Source organism: Vombatus ursinus, unplaced genomic scaffold, assembly GCF_900497805.2.
Source record: "Vombatus ursinus unplaced genomic scaffold, bare-nosed wombat genome assembly UNPS02009205.1, whole genome shotgun sequence".
Taxonomy (NCBI): Eukaryota; Metazoa; Chordata; class Mammalia; order Diprotodontia; family Vombatidae; genus Vombatus; species Vombatus ursinus.
The window spans coordinates 15,362,201-15,377,859 of NW_020948983.1; the positions used below are offsets into that span (position 1 = coordinate 15,362,201).

Consider the following 15,659-nt stretch of genomic DNA (forward strand, 5'->3'; position numbering starts at 1 on the left):
TTATCTGTGTGATGTTCAGCCAGCTCTTAATCTCTTTGGGCCTCAGTTTCCTCATCTGTAAAGGGAGGGAGTTAGATTGAAGTGACCTCTATGGTCCCTTCCATTTCTAGAGATATAATCCTATGATTTAACACATGTCTACTGTTTTTTTTTCTTGAAGCCCAAGCATCTGGATGTTCCAGGAGAATTTGTATCTGTTTTGGAAAGAATCAAGCCTTTTGTAGATATGGAAAAACTTAGAGGCCTCAAGGATCATTGTTACATCACTGACCTTCCTGGTTCTAAATGAATTTAGAGGTCATCAGTACTCTTTCCAATGGTCTGTAATGGCTCCCTAAAGTGCCCTTCAATGTACTTGAATATTTCTCTCCCCCTTCCTAACTCAGCCACCTACCCTCGCAGTCCCCATTCCAGGGTTCTAAGGAAGCTGAGACCAATACCGACAAGTTTCAATTTCTTGTCCTCCTGCCCCTTCCTCAACTTGTTCTTTCCATCCAACATGCAAGTGCTGAATAAGCAGTCCTCACTCCAGAATACTCAAAAAACCACACAAGTTATATTATGTTCTGGGGGGGTTTCCAACCTCAGACCTCACACTACAATAAAATAGTTCAAATCTCACTCACCCTGTATGAGAACAATCTAATTTGCTGTCTTGAAGAGTTTATTATCATTGGAATTCCACTGCCTCTGAGCAGAATAAAGATTTCTCATTTCCCCTTCATAACCATTCATGGAATAAAGCTTCAGACTCCATGATTGATCTAATACCCAAATGCCCAGAGAGAAAGGGAATCTCAACTTATACCTTGGAGTTAGATGCTGCCTCTACCATCCAACGTCACACTGGAAATATCCAGGTATACCTGTGTCTCACTTTTTATGTTCCTGTTTCATCCTTGAAATTTATATCTATTCCTTGGGAATCCAAGTCTAAGAGGCACAGTGGAGAGAGTGATAGACTTAGAGTCAGGGAGACCTGAGTGTGAATCCTGCCTCAGACACCTCTGGTGAAATCCTGTACAATTCACGCAAACTTTTCCCAGCCTTAGTCTCTACCTTTCAAGGAGGGAGTGGACTTAAATGTTTCTAATCTCACTTTCAATTCAAAGTCAATTATTTTCAGTCAAATATTTCTCATGTTTTCCTGACTGGTGCTGTGCCTGAGTTATGCCAGCAAACCTACATTGTCCTCCCCAATTTCATATTGCCTAAATGTAATTTTTGTTTGGGCCCAGCTCTTCTCCATTCTCCAAACCAGATGCTTTCTCCCTGCTGAGCCCCCAATTTAGCCTCTGGACAGTGTGCGTTGCTCACAATATTAAGACATTTCTTCCAAAGCAAGGATGTCAACTGTCTTGCTGCACCAGAAACCCATCGAGAGTCCCTTTCTGCTTCCAAGCTGTGCTTCCAAACCTCCCCTCTTGACCTCACATGGATTACTTTGAATGTAATGTATTTTTAAATTGCTGCACCACTTTAAAAATGTAAAGGAAAGCTAAATTAAATATTATTTGTGGTGCACCTTGCTTTTCAAAGAGCCTCTCAAGTTGGTCCCACATATCAGGTTGATGCCTAAATTCCATTACTTGAGATCGCAAATGACTGTGTTTGCAAAATTGTAAATGCAAATTTGGAAGCAGCTTTGGAAAATTCAGCCAGTAATGTTAACTGTGTTTGAAAAGATCTTGATTTTCCAGAAAGCAGTGTCGAGCCAGTTTCTCTCTCTCTCTCTCTCTCTCTCATATGTTAATACTGTATGGATGACTCTGCATATAGTTATTAAGGAATTGTATCATCTCCAGGGATCAAGAAGATAACCCTGGATGAATAAAAGGAAACTATTTCCGAAGCACAACCTTCACTACATCAAAAGGCAGGTGTGATCATATTTGGAGACAAGAATTAGTAAAGGAATCCTGACTTGGAGTCTTCCACGGGCAGACGTAGCTTCCCTTCCCACCCCCCCATACACCACACTACATGTTTACAGTCATTTTAAAAGACATTGCATTCAAATAATTCATGGAAGATCAAGAGGAGAAAGTCGAAAAGAGAACGTCTAAGAGAATAGCTGATTGGTTCTGTCTGATTTCCATGTGTGCAATCATTCAAATACCTATGCACCAGAATTGAGAAATGAAAATGACTCCTTGCAGGAGAAAGGGAAAGGAGGGACATCCTGTTTGGTAGCATTCTAGAATGCAAGCACAAAAATAGGTTTCAGAGACCATTTCATCTAACCCTTTTATTTATAGAAACAGCAAAAAGTAAATCCTCTAATAATAAGTAGGATTTATGTAACACTTTGAAGTTTACAAAGCACTTTGCAAATTTTCTCATTTGACCCTCAAAAATCTAGGAGGTAGATTCTACTATTATCCCTATTTTACAGGTGGAGAGAAATCAGGGTCACACACAGCTAGTAAGTGTATGATGATGGATTTGAACTCAGTTCTTACTGACTCCAAGTCTAGCACTCTCTCCACTGAGCCAACCTAAAGAGACTAGAGAGATTTAGGGACTTGCTGCAGGGAATAAAGCTATTTGTTGGCAGTGATGAGCTTAGAATGGTGATGACAATGAAGATGATGATGGTTATGATGGTATCTACCATTTATATAGAGTCTTAAATCTTACAAAGTGGACTTCTCACCACAGCCCTTCAGAGGAGGAAGGATAAATTATGATCTCCCTTTTGCCGATGAGGAAAGTGAGACTAATTGAGGTTAAATAACAGAATGCCAAAGTAGGAGAAGCCCTCAGAGGATGATTAGACAAACATAAGACTAGAGAATATGATCCATCCAATTAAACCATGCTATTCTATGTACCTCCGCCTCCTCTAAAGAATCAATCGGTTTATATGTTATCGTCTAGAAAGGGAAGTGGCAATCACTAAAAGGCCATCAGTACTCATATCCAGGTCATAAGACATTCATAACTAATACAGGTTGGCTTTATTTCCTCACCAAACAAGTTATTCATTCCACAAGCCGCTCTACCACATGTCACAACTAATCATACCTGCCACCTTAAAAGTCACCTATTCTGAGAGCTACCTCTTCCCAAAACTGTGCTACCCACTATTATTCCTGCTCTATCTTTGGCCTCCTCCTGGTGTCTAGCTGGCAGTTATCATCTGTGCTGTGAGAATATGGGTCAGGTCAGAAAATCAAAGTCCGATGAGATATCAGATGAGGCCAAACAGCCTCACTTTACCTCCCTTAGCTACATTTTCCTCATCCATAAAATTATGTGATTAAACTACATGGCCCTTGAGGTCTCTTCCAGCTGTGAATTTGTAAGCCATTGAAATTAATGAAGGTGGAATTTGTAGTTACAAGGGGGTTCTCTATTTAGTGGGGTAGCCCATTCCGATGTTGGGAATGTTTGATTTTTTTTAAACGTCTTCCCTCTGCCAAGCTAGAGTCTGCCTTCCCATAATTTCTACAATATTTCTCCCATCTGAAGTTAAGTCAAGTCAACATGCATTTTTAAGCACTTACTATGTGACAGGCACTCTATGCATTAGGAATACAAAGACAACTAACAAAGATAGTTCCTTGAAGCAGAAAGCTTACATTATAATGAGAGGAGATAATACATAAAAGGAAACTGAAGGATCACACATATATCTATATATGTAAACACATACTTATGTACATATATGCACACATATGCATATATATAATTGTGTATGTACATATGTAAATATAAAGTTAATAAGATACTTATATATTACTATTATATATACATATATAGTAGTTAAGCACAATTTAATTTGGAACATCAATATAAAATGATTTTTTTAAGGATGGGGGAGACTTGGGCATATTTGAAAGCAGTAGGGAAAGAACTAGTTGATAAAGCAAGGCTGAAGATTTGAGTCAAAGCATTTACAATTAGCTGTAAAAGATGGGAGAGCATAGGCTGGACTGGAAATATGTAAAAGAGAAGAGGGCATGTGGGCACAGGTTGATGTGGGTTTGAGTGTGTAGAGGCTGGTAGAGAGATAATAGCAACTGAGGAAAGAAAGATAGATTGAGAAAAAATTATGTAAGGCTTTAAAAACCAAATAAAGGAGTTTGTTTTATCCTAAAGGCAATAGAAAACAACTGGAACTGATTGAATAAGGAAGTCCCATGATCAGATCTGAGCTTAAAGAGAATTACTTTTTCATCAATGTGTAAGATGGACAGGAGTGGTAAGACATAAGACAGGAAGACCAAGTAAGAATTAAGGTCAGATAAGAGAGATATGACAATAGAAACAGTAAGATTTGGCAACTGAGTAGACATGTGAGGTGATGGAAAGTGACACATACAACATGATGCTGAGAATACTAACCTAGAGATTGAAAAGATGGTGGTAGCTCTGTCAGAAACAGGGACATTTGGAAGAGGAAAGAGTTGAGGCAGAAAGAAAAGGAGTTTAGTTTTAGACATGTTAAGTTGAATATATTTCTAGGATATCCAATTTGAAGTGTCTAACAGGCAATTGGTAATGTAGGACTGAAGCTCAGGGGAGAGTCTTGGACTGGATATATGGAACTGGGATTCATCCACATAGAGATAATGGTTAAACCCTAAAGATCTGATGAATTTACTAAGAAAGAGAACATGGAAGGAGAAGAGTAAAGAGCCTTTAACAGAATCTTTTCAGGAGCATCTGCAGTTATGGGGGAATGATTTGCATGTTGAGACAAGAAAGGAGATTGATCGAGAGGTCTGAAAAGTAGGAGGCAAATCAGGAGAGAGAGATATCATGAAAATGTAGAGACAAGAGAGTATTCAGGAGAACAGGCTGGTCAATCCCATCAAATACAAGGTCAAGGAGGAATAGGACTGGGAAAAGACCATCAAATTGGGTAATTAAGAGATCACTGGAGAGAGCATTTTCAGTTAAGGGATAAAGTCAGAAAGCAGTTTGCAAAGGCTTGAGGAATGAGTGAAAGAAGAGGAAGTAGAGGAGGTGAATTTCTATATTCTATATAATTTTTGAAGGGTTTGGCTGAAAAAGGGAGGAGAGATACAGAACAATATCTTCAGGGGATGGTAGGGTCTAGAGAAGTTTTTTTGAATTTATTTTAAAGGATGGAGGAGATGGGCATATTTGAAAGCAATGAGAAAGAACTAGCTGATAGAGACATTAAGGATTTGAGTTAAAGGGGTGGCAATTTGCTGTAAAAGATGAGAGAGGATGAGATCAAGTGAACGTATAAAAGTGTTGACCTTGGCAAAGAGAAGGAGTTTGTCAGAGACTAGGGGAAAGGAGGAGAGTTTTGAAGAGAATGAGAGGGAAATAGCCCACATCAAATGGCCTTCTTTTCAGTAAACTAAAAGGGAAGACTGGTTGAGAGAGAGAGGGGTGAGTAGAAGGTGTAGGAGGCTTGGGGATGTCATGCAGGCCTGAATTGAGGTGGTAAATGTGTGAGTGGAGAATAGAGGTCAGCTGTGAGAGATGTTGTAAAACTAGGAATGGCAAGATTTGGCAAGAAGGAAAGATTTGAGGAGGGAAAAGATTTGCAATAGCTTCTGTGGGAGTGAGATAGGGAATGAGTTAGAGTACAGTTCTGATAATATTCCTCAAGCCTTCCAACAAGGGTAAACTCTATAGGTGGAAAGAGGCTATAGAAGAAAATCTATGAACAAAAATAAGGATCCCCACAGAGGAGAGGAAAAAAAAGCTTTCCACTCTAAGGCCCACTGGACTATGAAACTTATCTCAAAGGAAGGGTTGAAAATTGTGTGCCATTTACTAGATTTACCAAAGAATATAATTTTGTGAAACAGAACTTCCTACAAAGGGAAGATGAAAGATAAAAGGAAAGAGTTTGGGAACTAATTTCATTTTTGTCTATTTTCTACACCACGTATTGCAAATGAAACCAGAGGGGAAGGAGAATGATAAATAAGGTTTGTTAGGTAGTTATGGTGATTAGTCTGATAATAACAGATAAGAACTGGGATGTATATGAGAGAAGGAAAGAATTGGGCTGCCCATGAAAAGGGTATCTGATATGGACATCTGGCCAACAGCTTCCTCTTCTTAGGATGGAGATTGGTGGCTAAGACAGTTCATAGAGAAAGCTTCCTACAAGTTTAGTCTTAGCATAAGTAGTACATCTGGAATTTGGGGGTAGTGGGAAACGGCAGGTTCAGAGGAGTTTTCATACTTAGAGGGATAATGGGGGATAATAATATCTGACCTACCTTACTCACAGGGTAGCTATGAGGATGAAGCAAGATAATGGATGCAAAAGGGCTGTGGAAAGTAGAAAGGGCTGTACAAATGTAAGGTATTATTATCATCATTATCATTAGCATTGTAGGGGCAGCTAGGTGGCGCAGTGGATAGAGCACCTGCCCTGAAGCCAGGAGGACTTGAGTTCAAATCCGGCCTCAGACCAAACACTTGACACTTACTAGCTGTGTGACCCTGGGCAAGTCACTTAACCCCAATTGCTTAAAAATCAAATCAAATCAAATCATTAGTATTATTATTATCAGATACTTTCCTAACCCTCAGCCATCATCTCCACCCCACGTCTCCCAAAGAAGACACATCTTCTGAAGCTGTTCTTCATAAGTAGGATAGATAGATAGATATAGATAGATAGATATCCCCTCTCTTCTTGTCCACTACTGTGCCTCTTCAAAATTTAGAGCATACCCACATCTTATTCCATCCCACTCCCATTGTTGGTCACTCTACCACATTGGAAATAGGAGATTGAGGCACATTTGTTTTTAGTCATTAAGAAACATGCCTTATGAAATGATTTGCTGCTTCATGCCTCCTATGACACAAAAAGAAATAATTGAGGCAATTATGCACCAGAAAAGGATGAGCAGTAATTGCAAACCGAGGCTTTCAGCCATTACTTGGCAAGTGATCATGGGTACTAACTTTTATTTTCCCCCATGGGGGCAGGTAAGAAGAAAGTGCAGAGTAAGGGGATCTGGGGTACAATTAACAGGGATAGGCAGAATTTGGGAATTTATTCTTTTCTCTTCACAAAGGAAGGGGATAAAACCCCTGGGTCAGAACACCTTTTTTTCCCTCTGTTCTCATCAAAAAAGGGAAAATGCAGTCCCTAGTCCATTTAATTTAATTTCTTTCAGAATTGATGACAAAGCTTATTCAGTCTACTGTGCTGCTTTTCTTCATCTACTTAGCTCCCCCGGATGACTGACCACCTCAATTTCTTAATAGTCTGAATAAGAGATAGTTTTCATTCAGAAGCCCTGAGCATCGGACCTTGGAGAAACTGGCCCATTTCAGGTGGACAGCTGATGAAAGCCACCTAGACAAAGCACTGTAGAATTTGTAAACCAGCTTGAGCCACCCTATCACCTGAAAAGACAAAAAAAAAAAAAAAAAAAAAAAAACCTGGCCCACTCTGAGTTAACATACTATAATGCCTTCCATGCTTTCTGAATGAACCCAAAATGCCCCTTTCGGTGTCAGCAACTATAAGGTTAGATGAAGCTAACCAGGAGCATTCTTCTGTTATGACTGATAAGGACTCCGCACCTTGAACTGGACACTATCTTGATTAACTGGCACTTCCCTTACTTTGTTATTTTATGGACACTATCCTGTTATGACATTTTCCTTGGCTAACAAAAGGATAGATATCCTGAAGGCAGGTGTACTTTCTTGCTTCATGGGAACCATAATTTTGGCTGACAAACATATCCTGAGTCGGGGGTAAAAGGAGGGGGCACTGCCTTACTCTATAGATAAAAGTCTCTTTCAACTGGCCCTTCTTTGAGTCAGATTATTCTGACTCCCATACATATGTTTTCACTAGCTTAAAGGGAACAAATAAATAGCACATAATACTTAATTTCATTTGTCTCTTTTTAATGAAAACTATGGAGATTGACCTATTCTTATTTCTCTCTTCTTAGACCAAATTCGGAGGATTGACCTAATTTCGCTGTCTCTTTTTAGACAAAACTCCAAAGGTTGACAAATCATACATAGAGTATTTCCTTTTCCTCACAGCTTGTTAAAGACTCCTACTTTTCACAAATGGGAGAAGTGGGTTTGACTCACAAAGCCTAGAAATACTCCAGCTTTGGGAAAAAGAAGGGAGTGGGGCTTGATATCCATTATTCTTCCTGCTTCCCCCTCCCAAACTGAGCATATAGGTACAGGAAACTCTGATTGGTCATTAATTCCTCATTTCAAATATAATCCCAGAGGCTGAGTCAATCTATTATGGTTCAAAAAATAATTTGTGAGTGAGGTAGGCAGGCTGAAGAATTGTTGTTCCACATAGGAAGCATCTCTGGCTGACTTTATCAGGGTTCCAAGCTACAAGGTATTGAAAAATCCATTTGGCCATCAACCATTAACTATCTCTTGAATGCAAGGCATAACACTGCATACAATGGATGACAAAGTATTACAGCTGGAAGGGATTATCTTGTGAAATTCTCTCATTTTACAAAAAAAGAAAACTGAGGTACAGAAAGATGAAATAATTTACCCAAGTTTCAAGCTAACTAATCAGAGTTGGGACTAGAATTCAAGTCTTTTGATTTTAAATCCAGTCTAATGTTCTTTCCATTGCAACTTAATCCTACTAGAGACCATCTACCCAGAAGGATAAGTATAGCATTAGCTCTTACCTTCCTCCATGCCTTCCCACCCTCACTAGACTCCAGTGCTCTACAAAGTTGTTGCTTCTTATTGCCTATTAATTTGGCTAGCAATCAGAATGAGCCAAACAGTATGGTGGAAAGAATACTGAATTTGGATTAAAAAAACCTGGATCATAATCACATCTTGGCCACTTAAAACTTAGGTGATTTTAGACAAGTCACTTAACCTATTTGACCTTGGAAAAATGAGAGGATTAAACTTAACGACCTACCCATAAGGTCCCTTCCAATTTTAAATCTTTAATCCTAAGAATTCTGCTGAGATAGTTTTTTAAACAATAAGGAAATGAATAGTGATCTAAGGTATTTCAAAGTGCATGTTAAGGGTGAGTGGCAGAATAGAACCAATAATATTGAGCCTATCTATGTATATATGTGATCACTTCATATAGGTTATAAATACTAACTTCCTCATCTTTGTGTTATCTCCACCCCAAACACCAGAACAGCCCTTTGCATAGAACAGGTGCTCAATAAATATTTAAGTGAATGAATGAATATCAGTGAGACTAAGAACTTACCAGTAAAACCTGTTGGGCGTAATGTGTTCATGCATCAGTTGCCATCTTCTCCCAAAATCCAGAGAGCTATAGAGCTGCAAAACACAAAATGAGGTGGGGGATAAGGAAACAATGAGTATCGAGGGGTCACAACAAAACTGGCTGCATTGCTGTGGAAATACTTATGCTAGAACATCAAGGTACTGTTTATAAAAACAAATAGTTTTCACCTAGAATCACCACCATTCCCAATATATCTAGATAAACCAAATTTAAGACCAGATGTCTACCAAAGGACCTTGCACATAGTAGGCATTTGAAAAGCATCTGTTAATTGATGGTTATTTCACTTCAATCTATAGTTTCAATGTTTTCAAACAACTTTCCCAACAAAAATCCTACAAGATAGATAAGTACAAGAATCATTATTCCCATTTCATAGAGGGGGAAGCCAAACATATGAGAAGTTAAGTGGCACCATGTTGCTAAGATCAGATTCCCTAGGGTTACACAGCCAGTAAGTCTCAAAATTAGGGTGCAAACCCAGGTTTTCTATCACTAAGAACGGTGCTATTTTCAGTACACCACATCAGTCTTCAAGTCAAGAGAGTGCATTGTCGATTGTCCATTGATGCCTGCCGGTGCATTCTTCAGTAGGAGTCCCTCTAGCAGAGTTATGTCTTTTTAACTATAACCAGAAACATTGACTCTATCTAGGCTCAATTAATAATAGTCAAGAGATTCTTATTGTTTATTCTCTATTCGTGAAGACCTACTTTAAATATCACTAGTTCTAGGAAGCCTTCCCTGGCTATGCTAGACCACAGTTCCCTCTTCTTCCTATAAATGTCTCTAGTTAGGCAAACTGTCTAGCATCTTTCATTTCATAGCAAGGATCCAAAATCATAACAAGTTAGGATGAGCTGAATCTAATAAGATGAAATTTAATAAAGATCAATGTAAAATTATACATTTGACTTGAAAATAAATCAGCTCACAACAATGAGATGAGGAAGGCATGGTTAGAAAATAGCTTTTGGGGGAAAAACTGGAACCTTCAATGGAATGCAGACTCAGTATGAGTCAAATGGGAAATATGACAAATAAAAACTAATGTGATCTTAGGATGCATTAAGAGAGACAGTTTTTACCTGGGAAGACTTATCTCAACTGAGGAAAAGTGAACTAAGCAGAACCAGGAGAATATTGTTCATAGTAATGGCAATATTGTAAAGATGGTCAAGTGTAAAAGACTTAGCAATCTGATCAAGACAATGATCCAAGACAATTCCAAAGGACCCATGATGAAAAATGCTATCCATCTCCAGAGAGAGAGAAAATTGATGAATTCTGACTGCAGATTGAAGCATACATTTTTCACTTTCTTTATGTTCCTTGCTTTTCATTGTTGTTTTTGCAACATGGCTACTATGGAAATATGTTTTGCATGACTTCACATATGTAATTGATAACATATTGCTTGCTTCTCAGTGGGTGGGGGAGGAGTAGGGAGAAAATTTGGAACTCAAAATTTTAAAAATGAATGTTAAAAATAAATAAATTTAAGCATCCTAAAGAGAAAAGGTTGGGGCAGGTTTTACTGTACTCTATTTTACTCAAGAAAATTATCTGAAGTACTATATTTTGTTGTGGTCACCAATTTTAGGAAGGATATTGATCAGGTGGAAAGTGTTCAAAGGAAAGTAATGAGGACAATGAAAGGCCTCAATATTACATGATATGAGGATTAAAGAAATCAGGCATGTTTAGACTGCAGAAGACTTCCTAAAGGCATAATAACTGCCTTTAAGTATTTAAAGGTGTCATATGGAACAAGGATTAGACATGTCCTGCTTGGCTCCAGGGAGCAAAAGTAGGAGTAATAGGTGAAAGTTGCAAGAAGATTTAATGCTGATAAAAGTGTAAAAATTTTCTGATATTTAGAGATATCCAAAAGTGAAATAGGTTCCCTTGAGAGGTGAAGGGTTACCACCCACCATTAAAAGTCTTTAAAACAAAGCTGAATGATTCTCGTTAAGTATAGTTTAGAAGGGACTGTCATTCAATAAAGTTTGGAATTGATGTCCTTTGAGATCTTTTCCAACCATGAGACATATGTTTCTCTCAGTCATCATCATTTCCTTTTATAAAGGCTAACAAACAACCGAAAGCAGTTCTTCTCTTCTAATCATAGGACCAATAGCATCATAATTTACATGGGTAGATCTCATTCCCTGTGATTCTTGGGTTTGTCTAAGCCAGGGATGGGGAACCTGCAGCTTCAAGGCTACATGTGGCCTTCTAGGTAGGTCCTCAAGCACAGCCCTTTGACTGAATCCAAACTTCACGGTACAAATTCCCTTAATAAAAGGATTTGTTCTGTAAAACTTGGACTCAGTGAAAAGGCTGCACACAAGGACCTAGAAGGCCACATGTGACCTTGAGGCCGCAAGTTCCCCATCCTTGTTCTAAGCATTCAAGTTGGATGACCTTGATTAATTCATATCAGTTTCCCAATCACTCTCATTAAGGAACATGCACCTGATTTCTCTATACCTTATTGATTTAGATCATTCTGTCTACTCAGATCCTAACTGTACTAGCCAGAGCATCAATGTCATTGTGCAAATGAATCCTTGATCTAATCGCCTCTTCATTTGTCAGAGAAACCAGAGCAAAGGAGAGACAGACAATGAGAACCCCCAACCTCCAAGGATGCTACTCTCATTTCTGCCTCCTTGGCATCTGCCTCTACTAGTGTTCCTGCCTTTCCTTTCAAAGGAGATATCTGTGACTTGTATATGTACACACAAGATGTGGTTGTACTTGATTCCCTGAAAAGATGTATTTCTCCTTTCATTCCCTTTTCTGCACTCTCATCACTCTCAGAGAGAATATGCCTATCAATAAAAAAAACCCAGAGACTATCTGCTTTTGGATTTCCACTACCTCCATTCACCTTTCTATATCAGATCCTATGTTTGACTGCTGGCATAGAGATTAAATTGAATTCCTTGCCTACAGCCTGACTAGGATAAACAGAAAGAGCAAATTTATCAGAAGGCTTGGGGGGGGTAGTTACATAGTTAGTTACACAGTCTATAGAATCAAAGCAAACTACTGGGGTCTAACTAATTTTCTTCTAGGATGGACAGCATCTCAGTACCTTTCAACTGAAAAGTTTTTGCAAGATCAAATGTTTCAGCTTGTGTTCACGGCCAAGGTAAAACGTCATGGGAACTGTTGATCTACATGTATAACAAACATCTGATCATATAATCGACCAGTCTGAAAAAAAATTTTTGATTAAGCATCTGTTATGTGCCAGTCACTATGGTAAGTGCTAAGGATACAAAAAGAGGCAAAAGTTTAGTCTTTGCCCTCAAAGAGCTCACAATCTAATGAGAGAGGCAACAAGCAAGTAAATATGTATAAACAAGCTACCTACAGGATAAATAGGAAATAATTAAGAGAGGAAAGGGACTAGAATTAAGAGAGGTTGAAAAAGGCTTCCTATAGAAGATGGGATTTAGTTGGGACTTAAAGGAAGATAGGGAAGGCAACAGGCTGAGATGAGAAGGTAGAGCTTGGGGGACAGAAAGAAACAATGCCCAGAGCCAAGAGACAGTGTGTCTTGTTTGTGGAACAGCAAAGATACAAGGTAAATGGATTGAAGAGTTTATGATAGGGAGTAAGACATAAGAAGACCAGAAAGATAGAAGGGGGTTAAGGACAGCTAGATGGAAAAGTAGATAAGAGTACTCAGCCTGAAGTCAGGAAGACTTCAATTCAAATCTAGACTCAGACACTTACTAGCTGCAAATCCCTGGGCAAGTAACTTAACACTGTTGTCTCAGTTTCCTCAGATGTAAGAATGAGCTGGAGAAGGAAATGACAAACCACTCTAATATCTTTGCCAAGAAAACTCCACATGGAGTCACAAAGAGTTGGAAATTACTGAACAACAACAACAACAATGAAAGGTTATGTAGGGCTCTGAATGCCAAGCAGAGCATTTTGTATTTAATTCTGGAGGAGAGAGGGATCCACCGGAATTTATTGAGTAAGGGGGTGATTTGATAGGACCTGTGCTTTAGGTCACTTTAAATCACTTTAGTGGCTGAATGAGGATGGATTGGAATGAGTGAATACCTGACTCAGGCAGACCCACTAGCAGGCTATTGCAGTGATCCAGGCATGAGGTGATGAAGACTCACATCAGAGTAGTGACAACGTCAAAGAAGAGAAGGGGGCTTACTCAAGAGATATTGCAAAGGTGAAATTGGTAGACCGTGGCAACAGATTGCATATGAAGTAAGGTTGCGGAGGGTGGGGAGTGGAGGGATGAGAGATAGTAGAATGAAGAATGACATTTAGGTTGCAAGCCTGAAGGACTGAGAAGATGCCATTTCCCCAGATGGTAATAAGGAAGTTAGGAAGAAGAGAGCTTAGTTCAGTTTTGGACCTGTTGAGTTTGAGATATCTACTGGATATCCAGGTTGAGATGTCTGAAAGGCAGTTGAAGATGCAAATTGGCAGGTAGGTAGAGAGGTTAGGGCAGGATAGTTAGATGTAAGAATGATCAGTATAGAGATGGTAATGGAATCCATGGAAGCTGATGAGATCACCAAAAGAACTAGTATAGAGAGAGAAAAGAGGGCCCAGGACAGAATCTTATGGGACTCCCGTAGTTAGAGAGCATGACCTGGATGAAGATCTAGCAAAGGAGACTGAGAAGGAATGGTCAGATAGGTGGTGGGAGGACGAGGAGATAGGGGTGCCCCAAAATATAGAGAGAAGAGGTAATCAAGAAGATGATGATCAACAAGGTCAAAGGCTGCAGAGAGGTTGAGGATAATGAAGACTGAGAAAAGGTCACTAGATTTGGAGAAAAGACCATACAAGAGAATCTTAGAGTTTCAAAGGACCTAGATGTCATCTAATACAACCCTGTCATGCTATATATGGAGAAACTGAGGTCTAAAAACTCAAGTAACTTATCCCAGCTCACATAATAATCATAATAACAATAACACTCATTTAGTTTTTAAGGTCTACAAAGCTCTTTAGAGATATTACTTGAGTCTTACAATGACCCTATGAGTTAAGTGTTATAAGTAATATCAAGCATTAGACCTGCTTTCAGCCATGACCTCAAAGCCATAGTTAAGGGGAGAAATCATTGTGGGGAAGGACCCCACCTTCCTCATCCACCAGAAATAATTGTTGGCCAACTGTCACCAATAGGCAGATAAGTTCAGGAGCAGTGCCCCACTCCTTCTCCAGACCACTAATTATATTTCCAACCTAGCTCCAAAGCCATCATCCAGGAAAGCAACTCCTGTGCAGAGGGGACCAGCCATCCTACCCACTGCCCACTCACTGCTACTCACAGGGCAGGCAAGCCAGCCTAACTGAGGCTGCAAAGCTCCCTGAAGAGGAGATAGCACATGCCCTGCAAGTCAAAACACAATTATTTTGACTATCATTTCTCTTCAGACTCTGATGGAGACAGTCCAGGACCTTGAACCCATGAGCCAATGCTTCCAGCTCAGTCCCCTCAGTCATCATCCTGGGTAGCAACCCCTGGGGAGATGCAGCCTGGCCACTGCTTCTGCAGGTGATACAGCCACTGCTACTGAAGACCCAGGAGAAAAGAATGTTCTTGCCACCAACATCCTTGGTAGTTTGAAATACTTCAATATCATGGACTGGTACGATTTTATGGAAATGACATTAAAGAAGAGACATTCCCATCTGCTTTACTGCTATATCCTAGTGACTACAGGACCTTTCTATCTGACTTGCAGCTGAAACCTCCCATGTGCATTGTCTCCCTCATTAGAATGTAAGCTCCTTGAGACTAGGGATTTTCTGACTTTCCAATTTGTATCTCTAGAACTTAGCACAGGGCTTTGCACCTAGCACACCATAAATACTTTATTCATTCATTCCCCCATGCTTTATAGATCAGGGAATTGAGGATGAAAGGTTAAGTGATTTTTCCATGATAAGAGTTGGGATTTGTATTCGGGGCTTTGACATCACACCACCTCTCTTGTAAGTAAGTGGAAAAACAGGACAGAGCTGAGTCTCCTGCTTCTTTCAGACCAGCAGGACTATTCAAAGTCCCTGGAGAATAGTAACTGGCAGCCATAAGAAGCTTGGGAAAAAAAAAAAAAGCAAGCATGGGTTCTTGATCTGGAAACAGAGCCTAAAACAAGAAAGCTCTTTCTGTTGTCTTATATAACCAGGTCCATTGACACGTGCTTTTGGCATACGTTTGCCTATTCATCCCCAAACACCAGCATAAAAATCATAAATCATAGGTTGGTGTTCATTTTCTAAACATCAAGATGTATTAATGAAGCCTCTAAACATTTCTGCAACGAACTTTACCCTTTTCCCCCTATCAAGCCTCCAACCCCAGCAGCACCAATAATTACAGGACCAATCTCCTTATTCTACTATGTAAAATTTT

At 39.4% G+C, this 15,659-nt stretch overlaps 1 protein-coding gene across 1 annotated transcript in view; it reads right to left on the reverse strand.

Moving 5' to 3' along the window:
* The window catches only part of SORCS3 (sortilin related VPS10 domain containing receptor 3), a 682,653-nt gene that overhangs the window by 228,273 nt on the left and 438,721 nt on the right, over positions 1-15,659 (reverse strand). Inside the window, exon 5 of the mRNA XM_027851811.1 lies at positions 9,200-9,273. Within this exon, the coding sequence (XP_027707612.1) occupies positions 9,200-9,273 (74 nt within the window). The remainder of the gene's footprint in view (positions 1-9,199; positions 9,274-15,659) is intronic.